We start from the raw sequence: 27,473 nt of genomic DNA, 5'->3' as shown, positions 1-27,473 counted from the left end.
ATTCCAAAACTGAAACATTCACCCCCAATAGGGTTTGTTTCTTTCTTCATTCCTGCAAAATAGAATATCGTGAAAATATATCAGGCAATGTATTATCTTTATCTTTTATATGCTCAAATACTACTTTATAATTATTTTCAGTAATAATATCTTCAAATAGAACCCGTCGCCTAGTTGAAGTTTTCTTACTATTGACTTTATTATAGAACTTTTTTTACTATTGACTCTATTGTAGTATCTATATATAGCTTCACAGTCTGTTCTAACTATAAACTCTTTAAATCCTAGATATAATCTAAAAGCATTTATTACATTAATAACAGCTAAAATTTCCCTATCCATATTAGCTCCGTTCGGCTTACTAAAACTTAGCTAAAACTGGCTGAAAAACACTGTTCTAGCTGAATTGTTGTGAGAAAAAACACTGTTCTGACTGAAAAAAGAAACCGAACAAGGCGACTTCTGGGTAAGCCGAACGGGGCCAATTGTTTATTGCTTTTAGCTTATATTTTCCTAAAGCATACCTATATTTTTTTTCTTCTAACTTTAGAGACCTATATATATAGAGAGAGAGAACTAATACCTTGTAGCTAGCTACAAAATAATTTATTCTATAGTCACTTTAAATTATACTAATTACTATGTTAATTTACGAGATTATAGTAACTTTTTACTAAGTGGTTTACTGTAACATTATGGTAAATATTTTCATGTGTTACAATAACCCACTATTGTAAATATGTATTGACATTATCGTAAATTAGTATATAAAAAATTATCATAAATAGAGGTGGCTACAGAATAACTTATTTTTATAGCTGACTACTGAATATATATATATATATATATATATATATATATTCTCTAATTCATCGCAAAACTTTTAGACTCTGCGTGAATTAACCATGCGAGTGAAGAAGCAAACTCTGTGAATACTCCTGGATATATCCAGAAGTATTACCAGCCTCTATCGAATTACCTCCAGGTAATAGTAGCATTACCTTCTGAGATCATGTCTTCATGGTGTATGTGTGAGTGGGGAGTGGGTGGTGGATGAGAGGTAATACTACATGCCATTATCCTAGATTTGATGTTTGCAACATCAATCATTCGGACGTAAAAGACCATACCAAAGAATATCTATATCCAGAAGGATAAGACCATGCGCGATGGAGGACAGCGTAAAAAGAATATACAGTCACTCTACTGTAGCCAGGACAATTATTCTCCATCCAGCTATCCAGGCAATAGTAAGAAGGAATAATTAAAGACTTCGCCTTGAAGGCTCCTTCAGACGATAAGCATGAATGACACTCCCTTCGTGCTATAAAGCGAGACATCGAGCGCATTCAGTGATCATGAAAGAACCTAGCATCGACCGAAGAAGCAAGAGCCAAGCATCACCAGCCTCAGACACAAGCACCCTCATCCACCACCCACTCCACCAACTCTCCACTCACACATACACCATGAAGACATGATCTCACAAGGACTCTAAGAATCATCCACCATCAGTAGTAATCATCCATTACCATATCACTTCATCTTTGTAAATTAGAGAATAAAGGAGGTTCTCGTGATCTTCCTGCGCTTGTAAGATAATCCCTAAGGTTTGTGCTAAGTGCTTGGGGTTTCCCGAAAGAAAAAGCCGTATGTAAGCTTGCTCTGTGAAAATAAATTAAGCTTTCCTGTCTTAATCACTGCCTTCCTATAAGCTCGTTTATATGGAGCGATGTCTCTATGCTAGGGACCCTAGAGGAGAAACATCTGCGTGTGTTGTTCTCGTTTTAGCCCTAGTAGCGACATTTGTAGAGAACTCTGTGTGCGCAGAGAAGTGTTCTCTTCAGGTGAAACTGCCTGGGGAGACGATAGAGCCTGAGTCCTGTATGTGCGTGGCTGTGGATAGCGAGAGAAGAGGCCGGGCTAGCCTAGTTCCGAAGCGAGCTAGTGATGCATACGGTGAGCACCGAGTAGGACTGTCACGAGCATAGTCGTACGACCGGCTGAACTGTTGGTCTCGCCAGCCTGCAAAAGATCCTTAGAAATATTAATCCGCATACTCATATTCACTAAGCACTCTGTAACTAATCACTCACTCATCCCTAAAATAATTGCGCACGAAAGCGACATCCCGCCATATTTGCAGAGGCCCCATGCCTTGAATAGTAAAGTGGTTGAGCAACTCCCAGGTGAGTGATCGCGACTGTTCATACCCCGAATTTGAACAGTAACCACGAATTAAAATAGTGCTGTGAATAGTAATTCGAAATTTTGGGCCGTTCGGCTGTCCTAAATTTCAACCGGAATTTACTGTTCACTGCTGAAAACACTGTTTACTCTCTCACACCAGATTCCTCTAAGCGAACAGACCCTTTAGAATATATATATATATATATATATATATATATATAGCCAGAACCCCCCGCTCGCGGGTAGATACTATGAGAGTAATAGGTGTGTGGATTATTTGTGTGTAATTGTATGCACACAGAAGCATAGAAGTTTGGTATGCAACCATGAGCAATGGTTCTGAAAGTGTAAAGGACAATGAATCATGTATCTGCACATAATGCAACAAAAGTATGTTTTTACACATTGGGTCAGCACTGCAAGTAGTAGGAATTGTTGGTTCTGCGAAGGGAGAACACAGATGGCTGGCAAAAATTGGTGTTACATGTTATAGTTGACCAAAAGATGCATATATCTGTCCCGTTCTCTTGTGACAATTAGTTGTGACGCAAATATTCAGAAGCAGCTTTGGCACCGCAAACGGGCAGGACATGCAGAGCCCACTATTGTCCCGACTCCTAGTGAAATGAGTGATGCCGACTGGTGTAGCTGTATTGCTGATTGTGTGAAATGTAATGAAACCTGAAGTAGAAAGAGTTGCATTACAGAATGAATAATTAGAGACAAGTGCTGGCACAGGAAAATAAGTATAGTGGGAAAGTATCACCCTATAAGCAGGGAGCTGTTCAGTAACAGCATAAGGGTACATGACCACCACAGCGCAATACTTCTGTATTACATCATTGCCTTTGTAAAGAATTTAATTCATGAATAACTATGTTACGTGCATTTAAAAAAAATCTTTCAGCAAAATATGTTAGGATGTGGGCACATGTGTCCAGGCAACAGCAATAGCAATAGCAAAGGGAGAGAATCAAAACAGGACACATGACTGAGGACATAACATGGTGTGCAAGGTTGGGCGTGTCAGCCAGAGCAATGATTTGGCACTCTGATAAGAACATGGAATTGCGGGTCAGAATTAATCATGAAAACTGGTGGTCATCAAATGACAACGTGCAGTCAAATATTATATTTACCGAAATTATTAACCAAACAGGATATAATGAAGGATCAGATTGTCCAAAGCAATTTCATAGTTTCTAAAATTGGCAGGTGAACAGGCTGGAAATAGAACACCCATTTGGTAAACAGAAGCAGCAAAGAGTAAGAAGTAATGGATAAATTACTCAAATTGTTGAGATTTGTTTCATGAGATCAATCTATAAAAGCGGCGTCATGGTCTTTCATGAGATCAATGTAGGCTTGTATAGCTTTTTTATTAAAATATGGTGGCACATACAGGAGAAGCTTCACATAAACCTATAAGGTAAACAGAACTATAGGAAATTTATAGGCATAAGCAGAGTCACCATGTTGACTAACTGGAAATAGAAGAACCGCGATTGTAAGAACCATCCTAAATCCTTCCAACACATCATAATATCGGTAGTTATTACTGTGGTGGGAATTGTCTAGGGAAAAAATGGACACCTGTTTTAGTTCTGCCCAGCCAATCAACAATTGTCAGAATGGCCATGACCATGGGGAAAGTCGCCAATGTAAAGTGGATAATGACCTGCAAAATAATAGCAAATGCAATCAATGTGTATCATGTCAAATCAAATCTATGGAGAGAACATCTAGTTTGGTAACACAAAACAATCGCTGCTGTCATCGCTGGGGTTTATATACATCTTTAGTGTATATGCGTTTGGGTAATGCACTAACTTTAACGTCTATTCATGCAGAAGGTGAAGAAGAGTTGCAGGAAGCTAGCTCAGAAGCTGAGTTGCATGGACACTCCTTATGAGGAACCGCCACTCCCGGCGCGGTCGGGTGGCACGTCTTCAGCCTCTTTGAGGACACCAGCCGGCTCTTCTCAGCCGATGACTTCGACACGGTCGGGTGCCACTTCCACAGTGCGTACACCACCACATCATAGTGCTGGGAAGGACCCTACAACCGAGGATGACGATGACGACGACCCCCCGGGCTTCCGCAGACAGCACGACTAGTGGGACGATTGACCGCAGCACGAGATCGGCATGTCTCAGCTAGGTGGTGCCCCACTTGGTACCCAAGGAGCCTCACAGGTACTATTAAAGATAGTTTATTTAAATACGTACGCTCCATGAACTAACGATCATAAAGAATTATAAGTAATCATACGTATCATATACCTGCAGGGTACGAGCCGTACGCACCGTCGACACGACCATACCGACGTTGGCTACACTCTCAATGTGTTGCCAACAAATCCGAAGAGACAGAGACGTCCGAGGAATTCTTACACTCCTGGGTCTTAGTTTGTTAGGTCAAATGAATATTGGCATCCGAAACTTACGGGGTTATTTGGTTATGTTATCTTAAACTTATGTCAAAACAATGAATATGTTATGTGGCAGCTTGTCAACTTGCTTCTTATTCATTTCTTTGAGTCGCGGCAGCACTGCCGGCGAGACTAAGTGGAACCGGCAGTCCCAGTCCCGGCGTATCTGGACGCCGGTGGCAATTTTTCGTAATTGATTAGTTAAAATGGTGCATAACCGTATTATGAAAGACGAAAAACTAATCATTGGCTTATCAAATTCTCTATTCGGCCGTAAAAAAAACTCAATAAAATACGGACACGACGCATTTCGATTCAACCATCCAGGTAGCCTGGGCGGACGGCAGGCGCAGCGGCCAGGTGGTGTGGCTGCTCGGGCGGTATATTTGGTCCAGCCGCGCCACGCAACAGAGCACGGCACTGCCGCGCAAGGTCAGTGGCGCGGCAGGACCTGCCACGTCATCGGTCCCCCAGGCCGGCCCACGCCACGTCAACCCTCTACCGCGCCACCATGCATGGCGCGGCAAAGGCATTTTGCCGCGCTAGGACAATAGACGCGGCCAAAAATGTTAGTTTTCAAAAAAAACCGACACTGTTAGATTTAAAATTATATTCAAAAATTGGTTAAAATTAAAAAAAAATCGTATCAGGCAACAGCATACATCAGTGGCTGGGTGAATGCATTTATGTATCTGGTAAAATCAAAGATGCAACCTGGAGGGACGCAAACAGTTCAGAGAGGCCATCAAGGTTCACATCCAGATTCACATCCTGTATCAGGCAACAGTATACATCAGTGGCTGCGAGAATGAGAAATCAAGTTGCACACACCAAATCGAAAGGTATAGAAAATAAAGCAATCGAACTGGACCTCAGACATGGAGGTCTACAACTATAAATCACTGGATGCACAGTGCCATGGCTTGGGGATGGTCTTGTTGTACGTCTGCATATATGCAGCTTGGATTAGGCACATCATGAGAGAGAGGAAAAGAAAAAGGAACAGATAGATAGCGTTTGGTAGAGGATGCCAGAAAACATTACGAATGGAGGACACAAATGGCGTACAGACGACGGAGGGGAGGGGACCTGATGTAGGGGCGGCGCCTTCCTGCCGAGGTCGGCGTGGCCAGGGGCGTCGCGGCGGCGGCATCGCTGGGCGGGGCAGGCGCGGGCGCGTCCACCGAAAGGGCTTGCTCGTGCGGGTGCGGTGCGCCGCAGCCGCGGACACCGGCGGGGGTCGGCCGTAGCGCGCCGTGCCGGGAGGCGATGGCCACCGGTGGTCCGCACAGCTGGGTGGCGCCGTCCCCGCGGACTGCAGCGCGCGGATGTGGCGGACGCGCTTTGCGGCTCGTGCTGCGGCTAGGGTTTTTTTTTGGTGGGCGTGGGCGGGGCCGGGAAAGGATAAGGCCGAGGGCGCGGCGGCCGCATGCCGGCGTGGCGGGCATCCATCGCACGGGGGTCGGATCGAACGGCTGGCGGTGGAGCACTGTGGATGACAGTAAACTGAGTCTGAGGGAACGGTAGGTACTATTGAACTACAGTGGTCTTCACTTCACAAATACTAGACATCTTTATGGATATAGATATAGATTCACTTCAGAGTTACTGATCTGTGCCGGATTGCTGCTTGCGAGGGTGAGCTGTTGGCTAGTGTCGAGCAACCAGGGCCAATGCCCGGTGTCTGCTCTGCATACGGTATCTCGAGCGTGAAACAAATCACTCTCACTAGGATGAGCAAAATTCCTGCAGGCAACCTTTCCTTTCTTTAAAATCTCTGCCCCTACGGACATCTGGGTCGGACGCGTGGTCATTTACTTTCAAACAAGTTCAAGTTGCAGGACCAACTGGACACTGTCGCAAATATGTTAATATGGTTCAGTTTTACCTTTCCTTTCGCAGAACAGCGTTTATACAAAATGGAAATTGGGTAGTCGTCAGACACAGTACACAGAAAACATCATTACACAGGTGGCTGCTAAGACGGCGACACCATGCCTTTCACTCAGCACACCATCCTATCCCCTTTTCCCGGTAGACTTGCCGCACCTACAGATCATAGACCCACTCCATTCCATTACCCGTTCACATGTACATACATGCTACAACCCTAAAAGTGAGACAGACCCCCAATCAGCTGCGAGGGATGGCTGATGCTAAACCATGTTAACAGAAACAATACACATCTGTCTGGGAAAAGAGTGACCACGCACATACAACAAACCACACCTCTGGGTCCTCTATGGAACCAAGCATCCGTGCATCCATCACCTGTATCTTAACTTCGCATCAAGCTCATGCCCATACATCCCACTAGGTACGCGGCCTGCAGCCATTGCTGGGTGGTGCACCTGCTGTTGCTTCGATCTGGCTGACATCTCCATCTGGATCAACCTTTCAAATGCCTCTGGATGATTGCCTCTCACCTCTGGGCCTGATGGGCCTAAACAGTGATTGTAGCAAAAAAATAAACTTAACAGATTAGTAAATAGCATGTCTAAAATTGCAGAAATTAAGAGAAAACACCACAATAAAAAGTTGAATGTATCAAACACAACAAGGATAAGTTCAAACAAAAATCTTAGTCTCATTGACAGTAAGTTAAGATACAGATGGTGTTATGGAGATGTCAGCCAACTCCAAACGAAAATCTTAATGTCTAAAATAAGCAGAATGGTATCATGGAAACCAAACTGTGCTGTCTAACTTCAATTAGGAGAATTGCGAGTCAATGTGAACTAGTAAAGTTTTCTGCGCTGTGATCAGGGATATCAGATATATGGCACGTCTGAACTTGCAAATAGTGACAAGTAATATCTGCTAGTAAATAAAACATATAAATTAGGACAGTTGAGACTCACCTGGCATCATCAATCCAAATTCTCCATAATTGGGCTGGCGAGGGTGCATATGGAAATTATTTACATTGCCCATCTCAGGTCTATAACCAGCCATGTGATGCACAGGCTGAGATGGCGGGACACCTCCTGGCAAGCCTTCTGGAGGAAATCTTCCAGGCATGGACATGTGTTGTAGCATAATATGTGCATTCGGGTCCAAGTGAGGGACCCCTGGCCCATGAAGATTATGTTGCATAGGATTCACATTAGATGGGAAAGAACGGTGAGAATCATGGTGTATCGACTGTGGCATATCAAATGGAGCTGGTTGTTTCCTATTAACAATGTGATCCATCATAGGGCGAGGTGCCATCATAGGAGGCCTACCCTGTAGAAGATGATACAGATTCTGAGAATCAACCTGATAACGCTGGTCACGAGGATGAGATCCAAGTGCATCAGGACCAAGTACTTGAGTGTGTTCTGCATCGCCAGGCACAAGACTTTGAAACCTATAACTGAGGTCATCAAGTGCCTTTACAGGCAATAGCCCTTCAACCCTGCTGGATCCTACTGATGCCAAAATATCAGAATTTTGACCAGGCAGAGAGTCACTCATGGTAAACAAATTATCTTCTTCAGGCAGATGAATTTCCATTCCTTTCTTGTCAAAACTAGCACTCCCCTGAATTAGACCAGGTACTGCTGAATGCTCGATACCTGGTTCTCGAGGGACAGCAGCATCTTTAGTATTGTTGAAGTGTAGGGTCTGTTCAACAGGGTAGTATCCTTCATGGCTAGATGACAATATAGTTTTACCCGTCTCTGCAAACTCAGTAGGACCACCAGTTGTGGATCCTCGAAAAGAAACTGGTGCATCTTTTGAATGGAGCTCATTCATAAATGCAGCCCCGAATAACGCTTCCAATGTCAAGTTCTTCCCAGAAGTAGGAACGTTGTCAACACTGTTAACCGGATCACTTCCAGATATTCCACCATTGGCCATTAAATTTGTGCCAACACTCTGAGGTTCATCAGTTGATCCTCTCTGGAAACCCAGCAAAGGTGCTCCCTTATTATCTGTTCCTTTTTGCAACAATGAAAGAAGATGCTGTGATGCATGATTATCTACAGCTACTTTCTGCATGGCAACTGGCTCATCCATAACAGTCAGTTGCTCCTTTGTAGCATTTATCTGAGTTGAGCTGCTATTGCTAACCTGTGCTAACATTGTCTGCTCAAGATCCTCACATGTCATCATAACAGGAGCTGCCTCTGGAATATCAGGATGGATGTATTGTTCAAGAATTCCATCGGCAGGCGTAGGGGATGTAAATGAGGTAAGCTTCGATGCAGAATCAAGTTTATCAATAGGTCCTCTTGGCGATAAATTCTGGACAGCAGCATCAGATAAAGGAGCATGGATTATATTTTCTGGACCTGGATTTTCATTTTTGACAATCATGGAGAGCAGGCTCTTTGAAGATAAGTCTTCTGCAGGTTTCAAGTCTGCAGGAAATAGAAGGTATGAAATCAGTAAGAGAACAGACAACCAAATGGAAGCTGTGAAGCAACGAGGGACATGTCCTCAAATTTTATTTTTGTTTGTAAGTTCTTGTGGCATGATGACCAAACGAAACGGAAACGCCAACACTAGTCGATAACCAGGTGTTGGGCATAATGGGATCAGATAGTAAAATTTATGAAACGGTATTACCTTCATCAAGAAACCAGCGAGCAAATTTGGATGATTCTGGCACAGAAGAAGCAATCATGTCATCATCAGTTTTCAATGGCTGGTTCTGCATAACATGTAAAAGAAATAATAAGCATATGACCCATGTAACTCTAATTCAAATTCAATTCCGAACTAAATTGGAGATTCCTTCTTTTCTGATATTTCAATGTCAAACAAAATTGGGGTTTTCTTCTATTCAGATCACCCTACCACTACATGGCAAAAACTAGAGAACAAAAATAGTCATTTCTAAATTGTAACCCAGCACATGCTATTAAAGTCTAACAGATTATAATGTGCATACAAGGCCATCTGAACTAGTAAATCAATAATGTAGAAAGCTATCACATCAACACACAGGACAACAAAGATGGATGCTTTAAATAAAATTATCAACTTTCAACTCTCATCCTTTCTTATAAACGAGAATCATTGAATTAGAGAAGTAAAACAAATAAAATCCCAGGCCTAACTGTATTTTAGTTAAATGAACTGTGCAACAAAATCAGATAAAATTGTGAAGGTATAAGTTCACTTCACATTAGTAGTCAATAGATCTGGTTGGACAATGTTCATATTATATACTCCCTCTATTCCAAATTATAAGACGTTTTGGCTTTTCTAGATACATAGCTTTTGCTATGCAATTAGATATACCCTATGTCTAGATACGTAATAAAAGGAATGTATCTAGAAATGCCAAAACGTCTTATAATTTGGAATGAAGGGAAGAGCTTATATAACATGGAACCATAAACATAGATGGCTTCTGCACAGTTAGGAAACTAAGAGCAAGCAGGACCAAAAAAGGATTTCTTGTTGTACCTCAACATAAGTAGGTAGGTTACTGCCGCTTTTCGATAAAACATTGCCAAAGAACTGTTCTAAGATTGATACTGAATCATCCTTCCTAACTGGATCAATATTTTTAGATTTGCCTTCTTTTCCAATAGAATACTTATCCATTACATCAGCTTCCCAATCCTCGCTCCCTTTCAGAATGCTAGAAGGCAATTCAGCTGAAGAGGTAACACCACCAGCTGGAAGCGTGTGCTTTGGACCCATAATAGCAACGTTATTGGAAATTCCCTTCTCTTTACTTTCAGATGTGAACTCTGTTGCTAACTGGTCACCCTCTAGCTGACCACCAAGCCGTGCAACAGTCAACATGTTAGCCTCAGTAGTAGCATTATGACACTACAAAGTAGAAACATATTAAGCAACACTACAACATTGGTGGGGCTATCCCTCTTTTGCTAAGGAAATGATTCTATCAGAGAGAAGAACTGAAGGTTCTATCTTCAATGAACACAACAATTTCTGAAAAAAAGGTATCAACGACTGCAAAGTAGGAGATTTTGTGTGTAATTGCTGGCATTCTATTAGCTATTGAAACGACATGTAGATACACACCTTCAGCTCATGTGCGATGTTAGACGACTGTGGCTTTAGCTTCTTGTCCGCAAATGCAGTTGCAAAACCCGGCGGGACAAGCGGCCTGGCTGCAGGAGCTAGTAGAACTGAAGATGGTTTAGTGGTATCTTCCTGATACAAGGATACTGCGGAACCATCTAACCTCTCATTTTTAGTTTTGGCATTTGCCTTTGCAGTAGATTTCTGTAACTGTGAAATTATATCATCACTGGGATTCTCCTTCAGGATATCAGGACCATTCTTCTTTCCTTGCATTGCTTTGTGTTGCTCTTTTCTCATCAACTCAAAAGATGCTGCATATAGGACAATGTGAGAAAGCATAGATGATTGCAGTGGGGAAAGAAAAGGATGTTTTATGTTGCAGTGAGAAAATCTGACCCCTCCGCTTCCTTTCTTCTTCTGCTCTATCCTCATTTGATAATTCAGAAGACCCAAATGTCTCATCATTCATTGAGTCAATGTCTTTCCGCGAAAAAGGAGCAGCCTGTCATTAATGTGAGAGGTACTTATGAAAATTTCAAAGATTGTCAATCACTAAGATGATGAAAGGAAGGCAGGGTACATGCATGCAGGCACCAACCTTGTAAGGACGTGGTGGCTGGTAGCGTTCCGATGTCCTGTTTAGCTGAGGCGCATTGCCGTGATCCTTTGATGACAACTGCCCAGCATATCCTGATGGCCTAGGGAAACCGCCACTTCCCAGTAGGCCATCATGCTCCGTGTTCTGCCAATTGCGTCTGTACTGGTTTCCACCACGCCCTGCTGCATGGCACCATTAGTAACGTAAAATAAGCAGTCCACTTTCCTAATCTGTCCCATAAACAGGATGGACAGCAGGAAGTAAATGTGCATGATTTATTAACAATATGACCATGCAGATGATTGTTCTCCAACTCCCTCGGTTTACTATTGGTGAAGTCAATGCACTCATGTCATGTACTTGTGTAGACTAGAAAGCTTCTGAAAGTCAAGTCCACAATACAATGAATACCATCTCATAGGCAAAAATGGTCACAGAGAACCAATTAAACTAATAAATCGTAGATTGCCAACTTTAAGAACGTAAAGACTAATGCAAAACGTTGCACAAACAGAAGAGTAAATTTACCCTGTGTCTGAGACTCGCGATCGGGTAACTCCCCATCCCGATCGCTTGATCCAGATGAGCGAGTGTCCCACCTTCCTCCAGTGTTCCCACCACGAGAAGAGTAAGTATATCCCCCCGACCCGTCTGGCCGTCCCTGGGATGTATTGTAGTAGCCCTTGTTTCTCTCAAGCACGCCCGCTGACAGCTCCTGCAGCTCACTGTTGGAGAAGCAACAGCAAAGATCGTCAAACAGAAATCCCACTTGGCCACACTGGGCAAAAGGCCTAACCAACAGAAAGCAAGGCAAAGTGACCTAAGAAGCGCTGTATCAAAGCCAGGGGGCAGCTTCTTGCAATGCTCCAACTCGCCAAACGACAGCAGAAAATCCCTCGAGTACACTATCCTCGTCTTCATCCTGCCATGGATACACAGGGCGGACCCAGTAAAGGGCATGGGTGTACGCATGTACACCCGATAATTTTCGCAAGAAAAAAATCGAAATCAGTAGACATAATACATGTGTACGCTTGAATTAGACCAGATCTGGGTACAGATAGGCAGATAGCTTGACTTAGGGTTTGGGTGCTCGATTTCGCAGAGCAGGACGGGCAGAGATGGGGTGGGCATACCTGGTGGGTGCCCGTCGCCGGCGAAGGACCCGACGAGGAGCCGCACCTGGCTAGGGCGGCTGCGGGCGCCGCCCAGTCGTCGCCACGGGAGAGAGAGCGCGAGCGAACGCGGGGTGAAAGGGAAGAGAAAAAGGAAGGGGCGAACGCACTGCGGGGCAGTTTGGTTCAGGTCGAATGAGCAGGCGGCAGGCCTCGATCCGATGGGGGGGGGGATGGGCGATGCTGCTCGGTGCTTGCAGGCTTGCGGTTGCGGGTGTCTAGCCCAGGCGTCAAAACATATTGTCTGTGACTTGAGCCTATTGCCTATGTTCTTTGTAATTAATGATGACGACGACGATGCGGAGCCTCTGTCTCTAAACTATTCTTTAATGATGAAATTTAAGTTGTGATCTTGTCTCGTGTTCTATTTTCTAGTGAAATTTTTCAGCGATGTTTTTTCTTGAATTTAATATGTGCCAGTATTTTTTATTAAAAAGACACCTTTTGCTCTATAGAACGTAATTAAACAAGAAAAATCTAAGCGAAGCACGTTGGGTTGGTTAACAAGTTATAGCATTCCGTAAATCTGTACAGCACTCGAGTGTTTCTCTTCATCTCAACGCTCGATTTCTCTCCCTCTCATTCTTCTCCATCTCCGCCATCTTCCCCCTCTTCTTCTCCAACTCCGGCAGGTTAGAAGAAGCTCGGGGGAGGTAGGCTGGCCAGAAGGTAGGGACAGCGGGAGGGTGGCTTAGGGTTTCGGTGACGGAAGAGGCGATCGAGCTAAGTCGGGGCTGCGGCAAGAGGGAGGAGGGGAAGAAGGAGGTCGCCGCGGGTGCAGTAGGTTCTCGCCGGAGCTCTACGGCTGCGGAGCTCCGGCGAGCCCCTACCACGCCGTGTCGAGGCGATGGGCACTGGGCGGCGGCGACGAGTCGGGAGGAGGAATAAGACAATGAAGAAGAAGAAAAATTTGAGTGTTTGGACACTCGAGCGCGGCATAGACAGACTCGTAGCATTTCACATAGAAACGTATTAATATATTGTCTTTTTTATCGCACTTCTCCATAGTTGCTTAACCTAGAAAAAACATAGGAGTACGGAAGGAGGAGGAGGAGACGATGGGAGACACCTCCGTATGGCTCGCTGAAACTGAATGTGGACGGGGCTTTCAGGGACTTTAATAAAAATGGTGGCGGGGGGCTATGTCATCCAATGACGAAAGCGGAGGAGTGATTCAATTAAGGTCTGGAAGGGCACCGTTTGCGATCAATCCGATGCATATGGAGCTTACTGCATGTATTGAAGGGGTGAAGGCAGCGATATCTTGGCGTCAATAACATCATCCAGGAGACCGATGCACAGTAGGTGGTGTGGGCGGTTCAGGGTGATGATTTTAGACTCGCAGTGGTGCACGTGAATGTAATAGGGTAGCCCATGAACTAGCTTCTATAGGGAGTAGAAGCAATGACTTAGCGCCCTCAGTATTGGCCGGTGTGCCAAATTGTATCTTGTTTCTGGTGTCAGGCAATTTAGTCGACATGGTTGAGTAATGGAATGCGAATTCCTATCAAGAAAAAAGAAAAAAAAAACAATGATGATAGCACTTCTCCATATAGTTACGAAAACAATGTGGTGTCTTGGTGGCTTTGGATAAAGGTCAAAATGAAGCTGCTTTTGTCGCTTTTGGGCCAAAGCTAGGCAACGATGACGCGTGATAGACTTAGTGTGTGTGTTTGTCACTAAATACTAGCGACTCGGCCGTTGTGTGGGTGCGTCATGGCTTTGTATGAACTTCTTAATTGAGCGGTTGCGCTCCTGTCTCTTTTCAAAAAAACAATGAGCTTTTTCAGGTAACTTACAAGTTACAACAGATTCATTTTGTCATGTATGTTGACTAGAACTCCAACCAAAAAAAACATAAACGGTAAGGATTTGTCTTGATTTTTATGAGCTAATTTGCAAACGAACAACTGTCTATGACATTGTAACTAGGAGCTACAACTTGTGACAGACCATTTGAATCTAGTAACAAGACACTATAACCTTTTAGAAAGCTGTGGTGAACAACATGTGGATGCGCTTTGTCGTCCATGCGAAATGACCATGCTCTATTTTGCTGACATTATTTGAATGACAGATAGGCCCAAAAATTCTCTTACTCCAAATACCGATTATGCAGTATAATTAATTCCTCATGCCTTCCTAGTAAATTGGGAAAAATACATGCGGCTAGTAGTAGGAATTGATTCTATAGATCTGGACATCCCTCTATATCGCCTCCTCTAGGCATGCCTCGTTATTTATTTATATATGGTCATGTGGTGCTGAAGGGCTGCTATGAACGAGAATAAGCAATTGGGCATGGGAACGGTGTAGCGTGCTGGTCAAAGGATCGAGATGTCACTAGAGGGGGTGAATAGGCGTTCCTTAAAAATTCAAGTACAAACTAGCAACAGATTAGTTAGAAACAGATAATCAGATTATCCTCTTTTTATGGAAATTTGAGCGAATTGTCCGCACTTTTATTGATATTCAACAAAGTTTCCTTTTTCACAAATATTTGAGTGGGTTATTGCACCTTTGAGGATATTCAACGAGAGTTCGGATGCACTTCAATTATGGGCATGGAGAGGTAGCAACGCTTGTGGATTATTTGAGTGGATGCACTTCAATTATGGCCATGAAGAGGTAGCAACAACTCCTAAAAAAGAGTTCGGTGGTGAAAGTATCTAAACTCCTAATTCAGGTGTTCATAATTAATGACAATGCTTGTGGGCTAATATTTTCATTGAGACGTGAAATTAAGGATTAGTCCACTAGGAGAGTTAAGCTACTTTGGATATCATGGCTCGTGTGATCGGAAAGCATGATGGATAGCTTAAGGCAAAGATACAAAGGTAGGTTTTTGCTTTAACCAGTGATGATGCGATTAGAGGATGCAAATGACTAGATTGACAGGCTACATAGCCTTAATATCATGAGGGGTCAATGTTTTTTACTTGACGGATCTTTAAAGCCACGTTGCTTGATAATTGCATTGCATGCATAAAACGAATGGCGTTTGAAGAAATATGGAAATAAAAAATTGAAAATTTTGTTTAAAAAGGATAACTATGCGAGAAGTAAGGATCTTACGAGGCAAACATTCATTTACCTTAGCCGTTTTTCAAAAATGGATTTTGGACTACTTTTTAATGTATGTTGTGTACGATCCCACCTTGGGACGTGGATGGTCTACATGTATACCAAAAAAATAAAAGGTTCGGGCCGATCCGAGCCTAGTCCAAAATGATGGGTCTAAGGCATAAAACCTAGGCCCAAATCCAACCGTTTTTTTAGCCTGGCTCGACTAACTTTTGCTCATGTCTATTGGAGACTATTAGATACTTCTTTTGTTGCTCTTCGATAAACAATAGACCTGATCATAGATTACCTGACTTGACCCATCCGAGATAAAGAACTTTCACCCAGCAAAAGTTTGAGGTCGGATTTCGACCGAATTTTTAACCCACGGCCAGGCCCACCAAGAAATAAACAAGCAGACCCACTCCACCCTGAACATACTACTCTATCCGTCCCTAAATAACTGTCGTTCTCGCTTGTCGAGAAATAACTTTGACTAATTTTATATTAAAAATATTAATATTTATAGTACATAATTGATACCATTAGATAGATCGTTGAGTCTATTTTTATAATAAATTTATTTGGAGATACAAATGTTGTACACATTTTGTATAAATCTAGTCAAACTCACGACACGAAACCCTAAAATGACAGTTATTTAGGGACAGAGTGAGTACTTGGCAATCGTTTGGAACTAATTCTACAGCAGAAACTATATCCGGAGCAGGAGAATAAAGAGGGAGAGCTTTGCTAAACAGACCTTGAGTATTTGTGTTTTCCACGTTAGTTATCAAAGATTATTGGCAAAGATAAATTTGCCATGTTCGCTTCTCTTATAATCCGTCTTTTTCAACTTTTCAGCCGGAACAGTGTTTTTCTCTCACAAAAAATTAACCGGAACAGTGTTTCGATTTTTTTTTCAGCGAAGCGAACGGAGCCAATATTGTTGACTCATTTATGTAAAATTTGTCCAGTATTTCGAAATAAATTGATTCATAGTACATAGACTAGTAAATGGCTCAAATTTTTTGCTTTCCTCAGAGAATAGCTTGAGCAAATTCCTTCCTGAAGACTTCCTTGCATCGGGATCGGCCAGATGGGCCAACACATAGTGATTAAGATTTCCATGAAAAAGGAAAGATGCAGCTGATCTTTGAGAGATGCCAAGGTGACAACTGACAAACAGGTCAGTGTGCTGGTGAATTGTGAGGCCTAAGGTGCTCCAACAAGATTTTTTTTAATTTTAACACTTTTTGAAAACAAATTTTAAATCTAACACCTCCGGGGTTTTTTTTTAAAACTAACACTTTTGGCCGCGCCTATTTTTCTGGCGCGGCCAAATGCATGTGCCGTGCCATGCATGCTGGCGCGTCAAACGGCTGACGTGGCGGCGACCAGGAGGGCTGACCTCTGACGGGGCAGGGCTCTGCCGCGCCACCGATCTTGGCGCGGCACTGCCACGCCTTGATCCATGGCGCGGCAGAGCCGAATATAGCTCGACCTTCCTCCTCCCGTGCCCGAGCAGCCGCAGCAGCGCAGCGCCTGGCCACCGCGAAGCAGGCCACGCCCGCCTCCGCCCGCGCCAGGCCGCCGCAGAGCACGCCGGCCGCCGTGCCCATGTGCTTCCGCGCCAGCCAGCGAGCCAGCCGCGTCCGCCCTCTCCAGGCAGCCCATCACCGAGCACGGCACGGATGCCGCGCCCACACGTCGGCGCGCCACCCCCTCGTGCTACGGCACGGCACGGCCGCTGCAGCGAGGTACTCCCCTAATATAGTTATTATAGTTAATAAAGTTAATTAAATTATTAAAGTATAGTTAGTATAGCTTATTAAAGTATAGTTAGTATAGCGAGTATAGTTATTAAACTATGGATATTACGTACGACGATTTCGACGACTTGATGAAGTTTCTGGAAATGGTCTTGCAGATGGATTGTTGTGTTAGAGTTTTGTATGGAGGAAGTGTTAGGAGAGAAGATGGTATGTTTGAGGATATGGAAGAAGAATTGGAATGGTTTGATGAACCTCCTAACTTCAACGACCTTTGTGTCCGTTTGAATACAAAGTTTGGCGGTGATTTCACACTGAATGGGAGGTTTGATACTAGGAAGACTAGGGCACACTATGTCCTCATGCCCTTGCGCGGTGAAAGCTTTAGTTTGGTTTTGGTGAATTGATGAAACCCTAAGTGCTAACCTAGTTCATCAAGTGATCATGAGATAGGTAGCACACTTCAAGTAGAGAAGCAAATGAAGATCATAACATGACAATGGTGATAGCATGGAGATGATCAAGGGCTTAAACTTGAAGAGAAGAAAGAGAAAAACAAAAAGCTCAAGGCAAAGGTATAACTTATAGGAGCTATTTTGTTTTGGTGATCAAGACACTTAGAGAGTGTGATCACATTTAGGTTTGATAGCCGTACTATTAAGAGGGGTAAAACTCATATCGGAATGCGGTTATCAAAGTGCCACTAGATGCTCTAACTTATTGCATATGCATTTAGGATCTAGTGGAGTGCTAACACCCTTGATAACATTTGTGAAAATATGCTAACACATGTGCACAAGGTGTTTGCAGGGTTGAGATGGGTTTGGGTCCCTCTCTCCCTCCCGCCGAGCTTGCGTCGGATGCAATGTCTATTTTCTATTGCGCCGGATGCAAAATTCTTGGTGGTTGGCACAGTTGAGCAAAGGTGAAGAAGTTAGAGTTGAAATGGAGTTGGTCGAAATGATGCTGGCGTCGGTCTACTGACCGGACGCTGGGTCACTCAGCGACCGGACGCTGAAAGGCTACGTCCGGTCGAGTTGTCAGACGGCACAGTAGGTAGGGTTGAGCACCGGACGCTGGTCTGCGTCCGGTCAAGGTGGACCGGACGCGTCCGGTCGAAAAAACATGCCTCGGGGAGCTTACTGGAAACGACCGAACGTTGGGGCTTCAGCGTCCGGTCAGTTTTGACCAGAGCGTCCGGTCAGCTTCGTAGCTGTTGGAATCTGACGTACAGCGTTTGAAGCTGATGACGTGTGGCGTCCATCGGGCGACCGGACGCTGAGGGCCAGCGTCCGGTCAGTATGACCGGAGCGTCCGGTCAGAGCGCGTTTTGCCCAGTGAAGGGGTATAACGGCTCTATTTGATTGGGCTCTATTTATAGCCCCATGGCCGGTTGTGGCTCACATCTTTGGCCATTTTCATTGACATAGCAACCTTGTGAGCTAAGCCAAAGCCCTCCCACTCATCTACATCATTGATTCATCATCATAGTGAGATTGTGAGTGATTCAAGTGCATTGCTTGAGTGATTGCATCTAGAGGCACTTAGTGATCGTGTTTTGCTGCGGGTTTCGCTTGTTACTCTTGGTGGTTGCCGCCACCTAGATGGCTTGGAGCAGCGAGGATCGTCGAGCGGATGTGGTGATTGTCTCCGGCTCCGATCGTGGTGATTGTGAGGGGTTCTTGACCTTTCCCCGGTGGAGCGCCAAAAGGTACTCTAGTGGATTGCTCGTGGCTTGTGTGATCCTCATCTTGTGTTGGTTGTGCGGCACCCTATTGAGGGTTTGGCGTGTGAAGCCAATTAGCGCGTGAACCTTCAAGTGAGTGAATCGCCACAACGAGGACTAGCTTGCCGGCAAGCAAGTGAACCTCGGTAAAAATCATTGTGTTCATCATTGATTCCGAGGTGATTGGTCATCATTGTTATTCATCTTCGTGATTGATTGGTTCATTCATCTACACGGCAGTATAACCCTCTTGATCACTCTCTTTACTTTACCGCAAACTAGTTGACAAGCTCTTTAGTGTAGCTAGTTGTGAGAGCTTGCATGCTTGGTTGGTGTGGCTCTTTAGTTAGCCTTTGAGAGCACACTAACATAGGGTAGTGTCATTGCTCTTATGTGAATTGACACTATCTAAACTAGAATTGTGGTAGGTGGCTTGTATTTTGAGTAGGCTAGCGCAACACTTGCTTCGCCTCATAATTGTCTAACCATTTGGTTAAGTATTGTTGTAGAAATTTTTATTAGGCTATTCACCCCCCCTCTAGCCATTAGGACCTTTCACGCGGCCCTGTTCACTAGTCCCGTTACAATAGAGTTCTCCAAGGTTCCAATGTGCCCATGGCTAAGGTGGTGGTGGAGAATGGGTACAGGATGCAGGGTGTTCATGACGGCCCGTCCATTGTTGGTTTTGGAGGCAATGACCAAGAATTAGGGGTCGAAAGGGAAGCAACTCAGGATAACATGGATTTAGACGGTTAGTTGACGCAGGAGCAATTTCATTCAACTACAGTTGGTTGTATAAGTAATGACTTCGATGTGAATGAGTTTGAACGGGAAGAGGAGGAGCAGGAGGAGGACAGGATCGGTGATGTAGTCAGTAGTGATTCAGACGATTATGATGATGACCAAGGAGGTACAGATGCTATGCCAACATCGCCTAATGCCATGGCAGTACCGGTTCATACTATGTCATTACCAGTACCAACCGAGGTTTTGCATGGTGCCCAAGCTCAGGGTAGACTAGTCACAGATTTGGCTGTAGATGATACCCCATATGATTTATGGGCTAGAATTAGCGAAGCGCAACAGTATGTTCCACCACCATCTTACACAGCGATTGAGCTTGAGCAACTAAGGTCGAAGAACGTACCTTTTAGGGATATTCCAAACTATAGGGATGTCAGCATAACGGACATGGCAGTTTGTGACACCAGTCTCCAGATGTGTAGGAATTCATTGTACAACCATGAGAAAGAAATCCTTAGGAAGGGGATGATATTCAACACAATGTCAGAGATGAAACTCTTCCTTCAGGACTATGCTGTGTACCACCATAGGCCGTACACCGTGACTTATTCGGACCAGGAGTTGAGGTACCACGTGATATGTAAAAACGGTTGTCTGTGGAGGTTAAATGCACGAAGAAGACATAGTAGTGATGGCAAGTGCAGGATAACTAAAGTTGTTGAGCCCCGCACTTGCCTAGACAATAGGGGGAAAGAAAATCATCAGCAGCTCACTGCACGTTACCTTGCCCGTCGTATATTGGGGCTCGTTGATGACAATAACGATATCTCGGTGTCTTCTTTACAACAGTCCATATCTGGATTTGTTCAGTACGATGTGACGTACGGAAAGGCTTGGCGTGCTAAGCAAATTGCTCCGCCTTCCTTGCCCTCTCCTCCTCTAACGTCATCCGTCTCTCCAATCCCCATTTGTTAAGCCCAACATCGATCGGGTTATAAATACCGCGCTGTCTAGCAAACTCACGCATCTTGTCTTTGTGATGTTTAACGAAAAAGTTGACGTAGTCAGGTCCATATCCCCTCTTCCGTGCAATTACTTGCTTCCCCTTTAGTTCATCCAGGAACTTAGCTTGACCATCATAACATTCCCACCTGCATTTTCTAGTGCTCTGTTCAAACGAAAAATTATATCATATATGTCTTAGCAAAAGAAACAAATTACGATTTCATGATAACTACAAAATTAAAACAACCTCATCGTAGTCAACCATATGGCCGCAATAATGACCTATTTCAAGCTCCGAAGGGACTAAACCGTAGTTGGATTTAACACCGCATTCACACTTGACTGGCAGTGCTTTGTAAATTAACATTTTTTTCTTCTTTTTGCTTTGCTTTTGGAGGTTCTTCGGGCCATTTGTTCTTAGGACCATACAACCACTTCTTGAAACGACACTTCGCCATTTGATACACCTGAATAAGGTGACATTAGTACATGACACATATAGCTCAATATTTCAACAAATACAATTTGCACTTACTTCATGCTTGTTTGGACACACAAACTCCAACGTATTGTTAGGGTTTATCACGGCTCGGTCTCCGCAATGAAACAGAGGAGGTTCCTCGAGTCGTCTGACCGCGGCTAAGTGTTTCTCCTTACCCGTCATTGGAGGGGGGTTAGGGGGAGGTGGAACCCACCGCTGGAAGTGCTCTCGTGGATTTCACCCCCTCCACCAATTGTCGAAAAGGAGGTACCTGGGGTCAAACTTGTCTGCACCGTCGATCCACTGAAAGAAAAAGCACCTCTCATGGGCCTACATAACAAAATTCCAACAAAATATTAGTAACCTAGTAATACATATGAAGAAAAAAAACATATGAAAACAATTACTTACATTAAAACGACTGCATGTGTAGAAGCAACGAGCCGCTGTGTCCGGATGTCTCGATTGAAACACGTCGACCGGACGCCCACAGTCACAGTTAGGGACAGGTAGTTCAGGAGGAACGGGAGCATCTTTACTAGAAGCGTCGTGGTACAATTCTCTAGGACGACCCCGTTTTCGTCATAACTACTCCCGAAACATGTCTTCCATCTAATACAACGGTTCAAATTAAATATCAATAAAAACTACGAAGATTAATGTAAAATATAATCATTTGCAATGCAACTAAAATAATATAACCGACAATTATAGCAACAAAAAAATACATGATAAATATACTTCTAACTAAATAATTAACCTTAACATTGACAAAATCAAACTAATATCTTCCTTCATACATAATCTTTCTCCTAATCTTAACTCTCATTCATAATATCCTATCCACCATGGAGCCACAAACGAAAATAAAATGTGCATCATTACCTTAAACGAGGACGAGGAGGGAGGCAACCGGGGAATGGAAGGGAGGGGAGGGAGGCGGCAATGGAGGGCCGGGTGGAGGGCGGGCTGCCGGCGTTCGTGGCGCGGCGGCCTGGCGCGGGCGGAGGCGGGCGTGGCGGTGGCCAGGCTGTGCTGCTGTGGCTGCTCGGGCACGGGAAGAGGAAGGCCGCGGTGGGAGCTATATTCGGCTCTGCCGCGCCATGCATCAGGGCGCAGCAATGACGCGCCAAGATCGGTGGCGCGGCAGAGCCCTACCCCGTCAGAGGTCAGCGCTCCTGGTCGCCGCCACGTCAGCCCTCTGCTGCGCCAGGCGCGGCACAGGCATTTGACCGCGCCAGGGAAATAGGCGCGGCCAAAAGTGTTAGTTTAAAAAAAAAACCGAAGATGTTAGATTTAAATTTGTTTTCAAAAAGTGTTAAAATTAAAAAAAAAATCCTCCAACAAGCAATCACAAAAGGAGAGGCCAAAAACAGATGCACTAGACTTTCTTCAGTCCCCAATTGCAGATAATACAGTTATAGTCATCGAGGACCATATTCCTCTACTTCAATAGCTCTCCGGTACTTAACCGATCATCTAGAAGTAGCCAAAAGAAGACCTTACATTTGTTGTGACATGACAACCACCACAACCAGGAGTATGCTCGAGGAACAGGACGATAGCCAATCAGCTGTGAGTAAGGTCTTCTCCACTGTACGCGGTTGTTTTGGCAAAAAAAGCAGAGTTGATTATTTTGGGGCATTCTGGTTCCAACTCTATTTCTTCTTAAATGACCATCAAATGACAATAACTTCAATTGATGACTCAAAACATCAGCAGTTAAAACATCTAAATATCACTATGACTGATAGTATGGCAGGAAATTCTGCAGGGATTCAGTGACTATCTGCAAATAAATAAATAAATAATGAACTGTTATTTGCTCCCACGTCACTGTTCCAAATCAAAAGCCCAAACGGATATGCCAACACCTTGGCCAGTACTTCCCATCTCGATCCGAACACAATCAGCAGGCACTGGACCGTTGTACATGCCATTCTGCATTGGACCAGCCTCTATATTAGCGGCACTTCCATTGCCTTCCTTGGAATCTTGGTAATTGTTATCCCTGATTTCATGTAGATGTTGATCGGGTACAGAGCCATCTCCCCTGTCATTTTGTAGCTCAACGGACTCACCAAGACATACACTTCCAGCGTATCCATCAGCATTTTGCAATTCAGAACCTTTAGATCTTTTGTACTTTGCATAGGCCAATCTGACAATGGTTATGAGCAGCATGAGAGCTGAGATACATCCAGTGATAATGAAGAGACCAGAGAAACTTTGCAAAGTGAGTGCCGTGAAACCACTGATCGGACTGTCACCCACAGATGGTGCAGCTGGACCAAGCCATCTCTCTTCAATTTGTGGGCCCTCATAATCTCCTGTTAGGCTCAAGATGGCGATCGAGAGATTATGTACCAGTGGAGAGCTCAGGGGAAATGCCTGAAGACAAAACGTGGTGTTAGTTTGGTTACTCAGCATTAGAAGCATGGCTCTTAGAATATCGAATATACCAAAGCACTAATGCAAGCAACTTACGAAACCAAGCCCAAGGGTCTTGTACATGCGATTAACCATCTGGAATTCTTTCTTGTATTGAGGGTTGGAGAGGAAATAAGTCAAATAGGGAATCTCATCAAGAATAGCCGATACCCCTCCATTCTTAGACCCCTTCCTCAGAGCTTCAGCATATTCTTCTTGATTGCTGTAGGCCTTTATCCTATTCAATGGAAAACCTTGCTTTATCAAAAAGGAGCGAGTAAATCCTCCATACTGGTATCCAACATAGTCACCATTGTGTAACAGCTGATTGAGATCAGTCACCATTGGCCGGAGCCTCTTTGCAGTTAGCATTGATGACAAGTTTGCGGTGTAGCTCTGCACTACAACCAGCACCGCAAAGCACCATATCACAACGACAATTTTTGACAGAGGGCTTCTAATTATTTGATCTGTACAAACAGAGAGGCATTATTTGAGATCATCCTACAACTATGATAACTAACTATTAAACCACTTATAAACCATCGTATATTGACATGTTGTAAAGAAGTTTGAGCTCAAAGTGCTGACCATGGGAGAACGTCAAAGTGGAGAAAGCAAAGTAGGAAGCAGTGCTGAATTGTCTCAGTCTTGACCCTTGGTACTCAGGATTCTTGGGCAGTTCAATCATCCACACAACAAAGCCAGTGAACAAGAAGCCGCCCACAGTAGCGAACCAAAGTTCCTTTGTTAGGGGCTCTAAAAATATCCACTGGATTGTTTTGGAGTCATTCTCGGAGAGCATAAGCAAGGACAAACCAGACTGTGCATATGGCATTGTAAAATCTGCCTCCCTGATTCGTTCAGGGGTTATGGTCACATCACCAACTGCTGCATCAAACACCTGTTTATTCCACAGGAAATGAACAGAAGAAACAAAAACAAATGCACTAAGAAATTTAAACATTGTAAATCCAGCCTTGTAAAATGATGCGAACTAAGCATGTTGAAGTAAGGCCCACCTTTAGAGATACACTGCGTACTAGCTCATCATAAGAACCATTGAAGGCATAGAACTCATATTGTGGACTAGGCTGTAGCATCTCCATAGCAGCTTTGAAGATATCAATGCTGTATCCAGTGACCTTTTGTCTCTCAGTGTTAGGATGAGTAATATTCACAAAAGCTTTGAAACCAGGTTTATGTGGCACAGCAATCCTGAGTTTCTTCTCACAGCCTCTGGACGCCGTCCCTGAGTTTTTTCTCGCTAATTCTCTGCCATGTGTTCCCTCTGTATATGGATTAAGGAAAGGTTTGGATCATCTTAATGTAACAGCACAATCTTCTCATGGCCTATTGAGAAAATGAAGAAAATGGCATGGCTTTATAATAATTCTGCCACTAATGACCAACATGTGACTATTATTTGGAATATTGGTAATGTGGAATTGCACTTAATACTACAATGGGCGATTGGACGGAAGACCATCTCACTAATATTCAACACTGTCCCAACCATTAAGATTCAACGATTCAACATTGTCCCAACCAAGTCCTGGAGAAGTGAACGTGGAAAATCAAAGCACTCCCTATGTATTGGACAATTCTTTTTCTTTACCATTATAATGCATCAATTTTGACTTCAGATTGCCATTTAACATTTCAATTCCATGCTCAATCATGTGGGAAAATTAAGATAAACAGTTGATTGGCTTTGTCTTTGACATCATCCCTACCGCCCATCTAAGGTCAGGCGCATCAAAACCATGGGGCTCCCAGGTGAAAAAAAGAAGAAAGGTAGAGCCAATTTACAAACTTCGCCTCTTTCACTCCCCCTGCAGTTGAATAATTTTTACCCACACCAAAAATTGAGCCTGTTGCATCATACTTACAGTTGGTATCAGGAATGTCTAGTTTTATAATACAATTTGTTTCCCGTTAACAGTGTGTACCACTTTCTGATGCATTAAGAACAAAAATTCGAAGTGGCCAACAAATTACTAAGACCTAACCTTAACCAGCGTACAATTGAAAGGCCACGCTTTGAGCCCTTGAACAGAACAGAACAGCAAATGCAGATATCCTTCTCGGCTTCTGATGATAAGGCAAACGAAATGGTTACTCCCAAAACCGACCTCAGAGGCCCCATATTCAGAATAGAACATTCATTTCGTCGGGTGGATAAAGCGAGACAGAACAGCAACCTTGTCAGACCAGTTGGGACTTGGGACTAGGTGGCGGAGGTGGAGGCGGCGCCATCCCTGAGGGGGCGGCCGGGGCGCTAGGTGAGCTCCTATTCCGGGATTGCGCCTCTGCACGGGGGAACGGGAGCCGCCAGTTGCGGAACGGGGACGGGGGGCCCTACACCTCCCGCTCCTCTTCCACGTAGAGCGGAGCGGCGCCGTGCGAAGTGCGACAGGATCGCCTCGAGGAGCGGCCGAGCGAACCATGGGCTCCGGCCTCCGGCTCCAGCTCCAGTGACGAGAACTGGAAGTTTGGAGGAAAGGAGGGTGTGAACTGTTGACTGAGTCTTTTCTCTAGTCTAGCTAATATAATTTTCTATTTCTCTGCGTGGTTGCGTTATCGTCCCTCCTCTGTTCATAAAACTCTAGCTTTAGTCAAAAATAATTTTAAATTTAGCTGAATTTATTAAAAAATGCTAATATTTATGTTAACCCAATAAAAATCGTTTTTTAAAGAGTCGTGGAAATGAAAAACCGCTCGTAGGGTACGCAAAATTTTTAATGCTTTTCATTTGGAAATTCATTGCAACGTAAAAGTACTTTGAGAATGTAAGGTAGATACGATTTTTTTTTAGATCCAGTTGAACACTCACATACACTAGCGCACACTCACCCTAAAGAATTGAGTGGGACCGGCAAATATCGAGATTGACAAAATCACCATAGACGTCTCGCTGTCGACGAACACGTCACTTACCACTGAAGCCGTTAAATCCTGGAATAAATCCAGGAAAATACGAGTACTCGTGTCAGGTTAAACCTGGAATAAATCCAGGAAAATGCGAGCACCTCAAAGAACTGAGTTGGACCGGCAAATCTCGAGATTGATGAAGTCACCACAGACGTCTCGTTGTCGACAGGCATGTCACTTACCACTGAAAGAATAACGCCGTTAAATCATAGAATAAATCCAGAAAAATGCAAGCACTCGTGTCAGATTAAACCTAGAATAAATCTAGAAAAATATGAGCACCCGTGTTAGGTCGATGACTTAAACCCAGGTGGATAGGTTCCACTGCAAGGAACTCTAACGGCTGAGCTACGCTCAATTCGCAAGGTAAATACGATTATACGAACAAATCTAAGATAAATAATAATAAACATAAGCTCTTTGGTAAGAAATTCGCTACCAATCCGATCTTTTTCAATCAAAATAGTACAACCATAGGCATGGATCCGAGATACCCCACGTACGAGTAGGATAGGACACGAGCGAGGTGGAAGGCAATTCTTACCAGCATGTGGTGCGGTTGCATGGGTGACGACATCATCATCTCCGCTTGCACCACCGATAAGGTGCGGGTCCATGTGCACGCCCACGACGCCGCCGGTTCCCGGCGGCGCCGCCGCCTCCGCCAACACGTCCGGATGCGCGACTGCGAGCAGGATGAGCAGAGCGACGGTGAGCCGGCAGCGCCGCGCCCACCACTCCATTCCTTGCATGGTCACGCGTATCGTGCTGCCAGTCTGCCACCTCAAGTCCTGAACGCTGCAACCTACGCAGCTGCTGCCCCAATATATACCTGCTACAGAGGTGGACAGTTGTTCCCTGTAAAATCCAAGAGTGCGGGCGCAGCGAGTCACAAGGCCCGTTTCGTCAAAGTTTCGCGAGGCGCTGACG

General features: G+C 44.2%; 3 protein-coding genes and 1 pseudogene across 11 annotated transcripts; all 4 read right to left on the bottom strand.

The window, feature by feature from the left end:
• Positions 1-2,498: 2,498 nt before the first annotated feature.
• Positions 2,499-6,003, bottom strand: LOC136520132 (uncharacterized). Of its 5 annotated transcripts, none has more exons than XM_066513553.1 (5): positions 5,666-6,003; positions 5,493-5,567; positions 5,336-5,392; positions 3,784-3,868; positions 2,499-2,871 (listed from the first exon to the last, which is right to left on the bottom strand). In XM_066513553.1, exons 2-5 carry the CDS (start codon positions 5,499-5,501, stop codon positions 2,678-2,680), a joined length of 345 nt encoding a protein of 114 aa, XP_066369650.1. In that variant the 5' UTR covers positions 5,502-5,567; positions 5,666-6,003; the 3' UTR covers positions 2,499-2,677. The 5 variants fall into 5 exon arrangements, 3 of the variants coding, with proteins under 3 accessions (XP_066369650.1, XP_066369651.1, XP_066369649.1); XM_066513554.1 differs by having other exon boundaries at positions 5,690-6,003; XM_066513552.1 differs by having other exon boundaries at positions 5,711-6,003.
• A 482-nt stretch (positions 6,004-6,485) lies between these two features.
• Positions 6,486-12,597, bottom strand: LOC136519856 (uncharacterized). 5 transcript variants are annotated; one of them, XM_066513238.1, is made up of 10 exons: positions 12,350-12,597; positions 12,034-12,135; positions 11,742-11,938; positions 11,214-11,395; positions 11,012-11,117; positions 10,613-10,926; positions 10,025-10,396; positions 9,179-9,263; positions 7,483-8,970; positions 6,486-7,064 (listed from the first exon to the last, which is right to left on the bottom strand). In XM_066513238.1, exons 2-10 carry the CDS (start codon positions 12,132-12,134, stop codon positions 6,889-6,891), a joined length of 3,021 nt encoding a protein of 1,006 aa, XP_066369335.1. In that variant the 5' UTR covers position 12,135; positions 12,350-12,597; the 3' UTR covers positions 6,486-6,888. The 5 variants fall into 5 exon arrangements, with proteins under 5 accessions (XP_066369335.1, XP_066369333.1, XP_066369336.1 ...); XM_066513236.1 differs by having other exon boundaries at positions 12,034-12,597; XM_066513239.1 differs by having other exon boundaries at positions 10,025-10,339; positions 12,034-12,596.
• An 8,108-nt stretch (positions 12,598-20,705) lies between these two features.
• Positions 20,706-21,791, bottom strand: LOC136520230 (uncharacterized; annotated as a pseudogene).
• Positions 21,792-22,549: 758 nt separating this feature from the next.
• LOC136521277 (glutamate receptor 2.8-like) lies at positions 22,550-27,311 on the bottom strand. The gene is made up of 5 exons (XM_066514985.1): positions 27,088-27,311; positions 24,632-24,900; positions 24,201-24,513; positions 23,667-24,079; positions 22,550-23,570 (listed from the first exon to the last, which is right to left on the bottom strand). Exons 1-5 carry the CDS (start codon positions 27,293-27,295, stop codon positions 23,013-23,015), a joined length of 1,761 nt encoding a protein of 586 aa, XP_066371082.1. The 5' UTR covers positions 27,296-27,311; the 3' UTR covers positions 22,550-23,012.
• Positions 27,312-27,473: the final 162 nt, after the last annotated feature.

The sequence above is a fragment of the Miscanthus floridulus genome, chromosome 18, assembly GCF_019320115.1.
Source record: "Miscanthus floridulus cultivar M001 chromosome 18, ASM1932011v1, whole genome shotgun sequence".
NCBI lineage: Eukaryota > Viridiplantae > Streptophyta > Magnoliopsida > Poales > Poaceae > Miscanthus > Miscanthus floridulus.
This window is presented reverse-complemented; position numbering and strand designations above follow the sequence as displayed.